At 44.1% G+C, this 10,000-nt stretch overlaps 1 protein-coding gene across 11 annotated transcripts in view; it reads right to left on the reverse strand.

Moving 5' to 3' along the window:
* Nucleotides 1-281: 281 nt before the first annotated feature.
* The window catches only part of LOC135104435 (uncharacterized), a 31,803-nt gene continuing 22,084 nt past the window's right edge, over nucleotides 282-10,000 (reverse strand). For 6 of the 11 annotated variants that reach the window (XM_064011854.1, XM_064011855.1, XM_064011853.1 and 3 more), the window contains 11 exons: nucleotides 8,297-8,518; nucleotides 7,280-7,431; nucleotides 7,057-7,201; nucleotides 5,957-6,227; nucleotides 4,739-4,869; nucleotides 4,298-4,448; nucleotides 3,996-4,201; nucleotides 3,729-3,893; nucleotides 3,129-3,563; nucleotides 2,242-2,898; nucleotides 282-2,063 (listed from right to left, as the gene is read on the reverse strand). In XM_064011854.1, the coding sequence (XP_063867924.1) occupies nucleotides 2,019-2,063; nucleotides 2,242-2,898; nucleotides 3,129-3,563; nucleotides 3,729-3,893; nucleotides 3,996-4,201; nucleotides 4,298-4,448; nucleotides 4,739-4,869; nucleotides 5,957-6,227; nucleotides 7,057-7,201; nucleotides 7,280-7,431; nucleotides 8,297-8,518 (2,580 nt within the window). In that variant the 3' untranslated portion in view covers nucleotides 282-2,018. Of the gene's footprint in view, nucleotides 2,064-2,241; nucleotides 2,899-3,128; nucleotides 3,564-3,728; nucleotides 3,894-3,995; nucleotides 4,202-4,297; nucleotides 4,449-4,738; nucleotides 4,870-5,956; nucleotides 6,228-7,056; nucleotides 7,202-7,279; nucleotides 7,432-8,296; nucleotides 8,519-9,332 lie in introns of all 11 variants that reach the window. The other 5 variants (XM_064011860.1, XM_064011852.1, XM_064011859.1 and 2 more) reach the window with 3 other exon arrangements.

Consider the following 10,000-nt stretch of genomic DNA (forward strand, 5'->3'; position numbering starts at 1 on the left):
TATATATATATATATATATATATATATATATATATATATATATATATATATATATATATATATATATATATATATATATATATAGTATATAAGTTCCCTGTAGAGTTACTGGATAAAGCACAAAGAACAATTAGAAAAAATCGAAAAAAAATATTCCTGAGGTAAGTTGATAATTCCTTTGAAGAATAAAGTTCACTAAGAAATCTAGTACAAAATAGATTCATCTGTTTGTTTTCTTTTTCTTTTCTTTCTTTTATCTTTTTATGGTTGAGAGAGAGAGAGAGAGAGAGAGAGAGAGAGAGAGAGAGAGAGAGAGAGAGAGAGAGAGAGAGAGAGAGAGAGAGAGAGAGAGAGAGTTGTAGTAGTAGTAGTAGTAGTAGTAGCAGCAGCAGTAGTAATAGCAGTAGTAATAGTAGTAGTAGTAGTAGTAGTAGTAGTAGTAGTAGTAGTAGTAGTAGTAGTAGTAGTAGTAGTAGTGGTGGTAGTAGTAGTAGTAGTAGTAGTAGTAATAGCAGCAGCAGCAACAGCAACAACAGCAGGAGCAGCAGCAGCAGCAGCAGCAAGAGCAAAAATAGTAGTAGTAGTAGTAGTAGTTGTAGTAATGGTAGTAGTGACAGTATGAGACACTTAGGAACAGTAAGGGCAGTGGTAGTGGTGATGGTGTTGTTGTGTTGGATGTGGTGGTAAATGCAATATTATTGTAGTTGATGTTGTTCTCATAGTTGCTGCTGCTGCTGCATCTGTGGTAATATTGGTTACAGAATATTAACAATAATAATAATAATAATAATAATAATAATAATAATAATAATAATAATGATAATAATAATAATGATAATATAAATCAGACTAATGATATTGATAATAATAATAATAATAATAATAATAATAATAATAATAATAATAATAATAATAATAATAATGAGCTGAAATTCAACAACACGGTAACAAAGGTTCCAAGCGAGTGGAGCTTCGCCACACAAAACACCTAATGATTACGATGGCAGCCAAGTATCGCCTTTTTGTTAAAGATATGTACACCTAAAGGCTTACTGAAGGCCAGCAAGGAACTATTACTAACTACATCTACAGGCCACGGCGGGTAAGCGCGACCTGGGGGCTAATAAGGGACGCAGACTTCAGCGTAACCCTTAAGGATGTGGCGTTGTCTCCTTTATTGGTCCCTTGGGAAACAGAACACCACGTCTCTTCTAACGTGTTGCTATGACAACCTCCTCAGCAAACAAGTCTCACTGCCGACGTCAGTTTCATCTCCAGGAACACCACCAGCTTTGTCTACAGCCACTCACTACAAGCCTTAATAGAATCGACTTATCATTACTAGTACACGATGCAAACAAATCATGTTCGCACCATACAAGCTTGTCATATACAACACTTGTTGTAGACATCGCCAGGTTAAAAATATGTATTTAGATACATTATGTACACCTCGCATCTTCCCTGAAAAGTGTCGATTGAGGTTTACTTAATCAAATCACAGCTAGTAATTACAGTTTCGTTTGGGGATCAGCTCATGAATTGGTCCTTGATTTTCTTGCAAGTTGTTTGAAATTATAAAATTCACTTGCTATCACTTTTCTGAGAAACTAACAAGTAATGAAACTGTGTATAAAAACAGAGAGCGTTACCTAAAAGTATTTTTGTTCGTTGTAAAGCGAGATTTTAGTAGACAAATAATTCCACTTTCAGGAGTCTTTATGTCACTCTGAAAATCCACCAAGTACTGACGCTACACTGAGAGTCACCAATAGAGAACCAGGGGCGGGAGAGGCAAACAGCTGGAGGTCAGAGGGGAGCTGGTGTGGGGGGTGGTCATACGCCTCAGAAGATCGGTGTGTTCCCGAAGAATACTGGCACGCGCTCAGAGACCTCGAAGTGTGTCGACGTGGACGGCGAAACACTTGTCGAAGATGTAAGCAACGCTCTTAAGGCGCGTCTGCAGGTTTTCTTTGCTGTCTGTGGCGGATGCCAGGAAGGGACTGTTCGAAGCTGACTCATCCGATTTGCTGACACTTGCCACGGGGATCAAGCCGAGTACCCTGCAATTCGATATTCAGAAACTATAACGATGTGTATCAAAAGTAACTATTGTGACACAACGTGCCATTTATGAAAATGTTCTGATTTCTGTCAGTCATATTTCAGTCAGCATCTCTGTAGCACAGCAATTCTAACAAAATGAATAAATAAAAAAAATAGTAGTATTTCTCCACTAACCTTAGGGCAAGATATGGTTGGTCTGCGGGGTCCCACAGACACGCCCCCAACCCTTCGCCTGTCGCGCCCCTGAGGGATGAACTTGGGTCGACACTTGTAGTTATAGTCCCTCTTAGCACCGGGTTTGCAGGCACTCAGCAGAGGCGCCTGAATGATGCCGCCTCCCTCGCCCAGTTGGCGCCGGCCCCGGTGACGTAGGTACTTGGGCAGTGACATCTCTGAAGATGACAAGTCTTCTACTTTCTCTTCCTCATCGCCTGAAACTCCATCTGCGTCGCTGCTGTTGGTACCTCCCACGCCCCTTGCCCCGCCAGAAGTGGCATTGACAGCCAAGGGAGGAATCACCGTGGGGACGCGGAACGGCAGGCGGGGATGTTTCCTTTTCCTTTTCCCTTTTGTTCTGGTAGAGTTTCTGGAACCATCAAGTCTGTGTCGCCTTCTGTGACCGCGCCTGCGTCCTTTCTTCTTTTTCCTGCGCTTCCGTCCTTTCTTTTTTCTTCTCCCTTTGCCCCTCTTCTTATTCTTCCTCCGCCTAGAGTTCTGTCGAGCCGCTCTGCCACCACTTCTAAGGTTAACCTTCCGGACAGGGCGAGCAACGGCCGAAAGAGACGGTGTCTGTGGCACCACAACAGGGCGCATTGCCGGAGAATGATTGATCTGTGGGAAAAATCCTGTAATCAGTATATTGCGATATCTAATCTTTGTAAAATTTTAAGTACTGACATTTGTTTAATTTTCCATTAGGAAAACAGAAAATATAAAAGTATCATCATTGTCATTATATCCATTCTCAGAACATGAAGCAACGAAATTAAACACAATAACCATCAGCTTCTGCTTCGCAACTCTCCCCTCTTGACATCACCCACTGTTTGACACCCTCTTACCTTGACAATGCTGCGGAAATCACGTCGGAGTTCCGAATCGAAGGTTGTCTCTCGACTTTGACGAGCTCGTCCACCATTCATTCTTCTGTTTTTCAATCTAGCTCGATTATAAACTTTTCTCCTGATGTGGTGTGATGCCTGACCTTCCATTGCACGAGTCCTTGCGGCGCCCCTCTGGTGTCTAATGGCATGGACTCGTCTGGCGTGATTATTGCCCCTCCATGTGTGCCTGCGGCGAGCCCATCGCAAGGCCTGAGGCCGCTGGGAGGGGTGGACATCTCGTGGAAAACTTCTTGTGTCGATGAAGGGCACTACAAGATGGCCAGAGGAGAGGTGCGGTGTTCCTCGCTGAGGTTCGGCTACGTCCCTCTTGGTCCTCTTGATTCCCTTCACCTCAAGATCCCAGGTCGTGCCGTTCATAATTATATACGATACCTGCAGAAGTGGAAATATAAATTCATGCTTTAACATTACATAAAACGCTTTGTATACTGACAATCATACAATTATAGAACACTCAAGTTTCCATAGAGAAATATTGATTGAAAGATCTTGGTAATATTTACCAGGAGAGAAAAGTAAAAGAGAAACTACGTTAACCTGATAGTGATGGTACTGGCGGTCCTGGGTGGCCGGGAACGACATCTGTTGATACTGGAAAGACCTGCGGGGTCGAGCAAGGCCAGCTTCCATGAGGGAGACGCAGGTAGCTTCCAGCTTGTCCGTGTCGTAGCCAAATCTTTGCCCTGCCTTGCATGGTCCTTGCTGCCGAGTAAACACACTACAGCGCCTATTGAACATCAAGGATAACACAGTCTATCTACACATGAAAAACACTTATATAACATAACAAGTCAAGACAAGAACCTCGTTAAATTGGTAGCAGAAACCATCCTTGGGACGCGGGGCGTAGGGCAGGTCGTCGGGCCAGAGCTGACTGTTGACGTGGCTGCACGGATCAGGCCTGCAGGTGAGAGTCTTGGAGGTGCGGTCAAATTGCAGGACAGATCCGCGGTTGCAGTAGGCTTTCTCATACAGGAAGTAACACGAGTCGTTGGGTCCCGGGAACATACCTTGATGCATACATATAATTTAGAAACCAGTGATTTGTGCACACCAGTTGTTAATGACTCACAGGGGAACATGTCACACACGGCCGAGGAACACACCTTCCGGACAGTCGCAGACGGCAGTGCCATAGGCGGTGAGGTAGAGGCGCCTGTTGCCGGGACATATGCCAGGCTCGTTCACGTCATGACACAGCTGATCGGTCTCCACATACACATAATTGTCGGCACATAAACGTGGAACACACTCTCCCTGGAAAAAATAAATAAATAAAAATAAATAAATAAAATAAATAAATAAAAAATAAGAGAGAAATGTCAGACATGAAACACATCCTCATAGTTTTAGTCTTGCCAATCATCGTGAAATTCAAAGCAGTACACTCAGTCATAGTTGCCAGGAAAAAATACGCTACATGAAGGGAAAGATCGGGATCAGTAACTATCAATTATGGAATCGAAAACTAACAAATCAAACCAAATGGGATGCTATTGAAGGAGGCGAGGCGAGTATTCCCAGTCACTCCACACAGGACAACTGACCGTGCGTGTGTCGCTGTTGAGGAGGACCCAGTGGCGGTAGGGACACGGGTTGGAAGAGAGGAGAGGGGCACATCGGTCCAACCCTAGCGGCACCTCATCCCTCGGGCAGCCGTCTTCTTCCTCGTCATCGCCTGCACCGATCCCAGGCCGACAGGAGACAAAACACAGAGAGGTGCTTTTATATACCGCAAGTCTGCACGTGTGTGTCAGTGCCATTAAAATAGCAAGAAGCTGTAAGTCATTTCTCTCTCTCTCTCTCTCTCTCTCTCTCTCTCTCTCTCTCTCTCTCTCTCTCTCTCTCTCTCTCTCTCTCTCTTCCTCTCTCTCTCTCTCTCTCTCTCTCTCTCTCTCTCTCTCTCTCTCTCTCTCTCTCTCTCTCTCTCTCTCTCTCTTCCCTAATATCTTTCAGTAAGTCAATAAGTAAAGTAGGGTAAAATCAAATTAACTTGCCACAAACCCCCGTCCCTATAATTCTGAGTAAAAAAAAAGTGATTGGATATTAAGCCATAAAAAGCTCATTAAAAAAAGCAGGTAAAACGTGCAATGCTAAGCATACAGCACTGAAATTTTGAACATTGCATTGGGTGCGTATATGTTTACTATTAGAATTTCGGGGCGCTTCTTCCGTCATTCTAGCTTTGGTGGTGAAAATTAAAGGGAGGAGGCAGGAGTTGAGAGGCAGGAGAAGGAAGGTCGGGCTAAGTGGTTAAGGGTAGTTAAGAGTTAAGAGGCAGACGCAGGAAGGGAATTGGATTTAAGAGGAAGGAAGACGGAATAAGAGAAATTATGTTGGAGTTAGGAGGCAAGAGATGGTAAAAAGATGAAAAAAAATTACCCGTCTCTTGACACGATATATATATATATATATATATATATATATATATATATATATATATATATATATATATATATATATATATATATATATATATATATATATATATATATATATATATATATATATATATATATATATATATATATTCATATACATTATATATCGAAATAACTCACATATTAAGAATCCAGCCAATGATATCATTCCGACGACGACAAATCAAAGCTTGAGTAAAAATATTTTTAGCCAATCCCAAAGGGCGCGAGGATTAGTGAGCAGGCTAATTTGACCTTACTGTCATAACTATGTGGGCAAGGAGCACAACACACAAGGCTGAACAATTCTGGGCTTGGAGAGTGAGTCTGGAGGCCTCCGCTGACCTGAGACGGGAATGTCCACCGGGATCATGGGGACGGGGAACCGTGGCTGGGTGGCTGCCTTGGGGATAGGAAAGAACCATATCTTGGGAGGGTTGTTTGTGTGCGGGGTGTGGTCGGGGTAGCACTGGTTGAGCTGCGCCACGCTGTAAGCCAGAATGATGCCAGACGCCACGCCGCTTAGGGAGATGAAAGACGAGCGCACTGATTCCGTGGCCGATGAGCACGACACGGATGACAGCAGACGAGGATTGGAGTCCCACAGCTTTCGTACCTGACCCGAGGAGTATCAAGGGAACATGTAGCTGACACGAACCCTACTGAGGAGCAAGGCATGGAAGTGACGCGTCTTCGCACCAGGACGCCATAGAATGAGAGAGAGAGAGAGAGAGAGAGAGAGAGAGAGAGAGAGAGAGAGAGAGAGAGAGAGAGAGAGAGAGAGAGAGAGGAGATATGAGAGGAAAGAATATGAAAAGAAGAAATGGTGCGCGGTATTTGGAAAGAATAAATAGTGGAAGGGGTATTAAAACAAGGAAAAACATACATAAAAACTAAGAAAATAAGTGGTGAAATTACAAACTCTTGCGAGTAAAAAGAACTAAAATTTTAAACAAACACTAATAAAAAAAAAGAGAACAAAGAATAACATGCATATAGAAATCAAACAGAGGAAAAAAGAAAAGTAAAGATAAGAGAAACAAAAAATCAAATACATAATGAAATACCATGAAATTATAATGATACATAGACTAAGCAAACCTACTAAAATATAGGTCTGTATTCTGAAACACTTCTACGTCACACCATTACTTGAAAAAAAATAAATAGTTGAAGTTACACGGTTTCTTGCTGGTGATTTTATGGTTCTGTTGACTAATTAACAAGATCTCTACATTTCTAACATGAATAGCAGTCTTGTAAACCCGGCTAATAATTTCCGTGGCCTTTGAAAATAGTCGTGGTGAGAAAGTTAAGTGTTTCAGAATACGTGCCTTAGAGCTGGTCTGCCGCTACACCTAAAAACAAACTACGGATGGAAAATTGTGGTTGGGACGGATAGGTTGGTATGAACTGCAGTATAGTGGCAGGTGTTTTCCTCTCACCTGCTCGACTACTGATATGTGGAGGGGAACACGGCCGCCGTCAGGAGTGGTGACATGCGGCAGGGCACGGAACTGTTCCAGGGAAAGGCTAGAGAGGTTGTACTGCAGGTTGTTGAGTAGCGGCGGGAGTGTGGCGTCAACGGAGCTGTAGGGAGAGGGAGTTGTGAGCTCCTGAACACAAACACACACGCACACACACACACACACACACACACACACACACCTGCGACGGCGGCGGCGGCCCGAGGCTGGAGGGACGCAGCAGGAGGCAGGTGACGCGACGCACAGGTTGAAGAGACCCAGCAGATACAGCGCAGTCAGAACCGAGGTGGTGACTGCGCCCGAACAAGATCCAGCCCCTGCCCGCGCCGCCACCTGAAGGAAGAAGCAAAGCAGTGAGGCCTGCGCAGGGGGCGATCATCCAGAAATATATGGTCTAGCGGCAGCTCTTCGTGTTTCTGGTTTCTGGTTGTTTTGTATGCAAGACGAGAACGCCCCCACCAGAAATGCCGGTATAGCACGGCAAGGGTCGTGAAGCTGTCCATGAACCTATGGCGGTGGTTCCTGTTCGTGGCTGGATGAACACAGTGGAAAGACAAGGGAGAGAGAGAGAGAGAGAGAGAGAGAGAGAGAGAGAGAGAGAGAGAGAGAGAGAGAGAGAGAGAGAGAGAGAGAGAGAGAGAGAATGTGTGTGTCATCCTTCACTGATTTCGAGAACGTCTGTTTTATTGGTAAGTTTTTAATTAATCTGCGTTACATTTCTCTCGCAGATCATCACTTTCTTAAAGGGTGATGCGAGAAGGAGAGACTACTAGCGATCCGCACCGCGTTTTTCTCGATAAACGACCTAATGTGATTGTAATGAGCCAAACAAATCTACTCTAATATAACACAATATGAACTGACCTAACATTTTTCTCTGCGACCACTTGCATTCAAATTTAAATAAAAAATAAATCGGTATCGGCGTTGCTATTGATCAGCGATTAATATATATGCATGGATTTCTAAGTAATCAAAATTTAAAAGAAACCTACATAAAGTGTCAGCAGTGTTGTCTCCCAATAACCATAGAATACTGTTTCAAAAAGAAGCCTGGAGAGATGAGGGGTCTGTCGTAGCCACGGGATAGTGACATCGTGCAGCACATCAGTCTGAGACTCGGGTCTAAACCTGAACGAGTGACAACAAACTGCTGCTCCAAGAGAAATAAATACAAGTAAAAGTATTTCAGCCTCACCTCCTGCAGCGACCTCCAGTCACTGAGGTCAGAATGTTTGAGGGCGTCGACGTAGGCCAGCGTGTCTGCCTCGGAGGGAAAGCTGTAGTGGAGGAGCGGCTCTGGGGCGGAGGGCAGGAAATTCGTGAAGCGGGGTGGAGGGGAGGCCATGTCCACACCGGCGTTCAGGAGGGGCGGCGGCCCGGCCATGGCGCCCTCACCACCTGCCACCTGACACCTGTCCTGCAAACAGGGAGTCTTTACTAATGTGCGCATTGACACACACACACACACACACACACACACACACACACACACACACACACACACACACACACACACACACACAACACAAACACACACACACACACACACACACACACACACACACACAAAAGCTAACAAACTAACTACCTAACTAACTAACTAAATAAATAAATAAATAAATAAATAGATAAGAATAAAGGGAAATAACAAACAAGTCTTAAATTTAATACTGAGCTGGATAAGTAAATAAACAAGAAGATAAATTTCTGAATCAATACATGTCCAAACAATAATAAACAGATGAACTGACAAATAAAACGACTTCATGAAGCAAACAAACACAAATTTAGATTAACATTAGAACAGCCACATCTCAGATGACGAAGGAAAGCCTGAGCTGCCTCCTAAATAAATCTAGAAAGTAGTCCGAGGAAATGTTTAATAATTTAGGACAAAGCCCGCAGTTGTACAGATAATATTTAGTTTTATGATCTGTTGCATTCAGTCTCGTACGCTGATCCTATTACCACTGCGGTATATCATGAACTCCAGGTGTTACATATAATCATTCACTATGTAATCAAGACAAGTTTATCGCAAGTAAATTCAGGATAAATTAAAACCAACAACCACTTTCCGAGAAGTTAAGTAAAAAAAAAAAAAAAAACAGGCAGTGGTCGTGCACTAATACACAGTTACCAGCAATTCTGTGACCCGGAGATTTTGATTTAGGTTGGAAGTGTTTGATATTCCTGAGGCGTTCGCGTAGGTGAGCTAGAATGTGCTTTACCGTTTGTAGTTCCCATTCCTCCGCAATCTTTGCATGCCATTGCCGCCCGCCGCCCATCCTCTTAGGCGTCCAACATTTTCACTCAGCCACGCACTGTTGTTGGTTCTCACGTCTCGGCCGAGCTTCAATCACGGAACACACCCGTAATCACACAATCTACTGCTATACGCTTGCGAGCGGATGCAGCTTTATTTGGGAGAGCGAGACGGCGAAACACACTATCCCACGAGCGTGGTGGGCCACAAGGCGAAAAAACAGCGGGGCAATATCGTTCAATTACTGCTAATAAGAGGCTACGTTCCCAAGGAGACAAATGAATCGCGCCAGCTGGGAAGAGTACAAAGTTATGCTCTCTACTTTAGCGTCGTCAGCGCAGGGCAAATGCTGTCTTGTTTCTAAGTCATCAGGCTCAGTGAACCCCGGCCGCGGGGGAAGGGGGTTTCGTCGCGCACCATTGCCTACGCTGCAGTGCTTGGTTGCTTTGGGCGGGCGGCGCCTCACCCACGGCATCCGGGAGACCAACAGCCCTTTTTTTTGACGTCACTTCACGTCATAAACAAAACAAAACATATGACACACGTGACTCACATACCACACGTAACCATTGCTATATTTGGAGGCTTACATCCCGCGACAGGCAGGAAATGCGCCACCACGAGTCTTGCAGG

This window comes from Scylla paramamosain, chromosome 10 (assembly GCF_035594125.1).
Source record: "Scylla paramamosain isolate STU-SP2022 chromosome 10, ASM3559412v1, whole genome shotgun sequence".
NCBI lineage: Eukaryota > Metazoa > Arthropoda > Malacostraca > Decapoda > Portunidae > Scylla > Scylla paramamosain.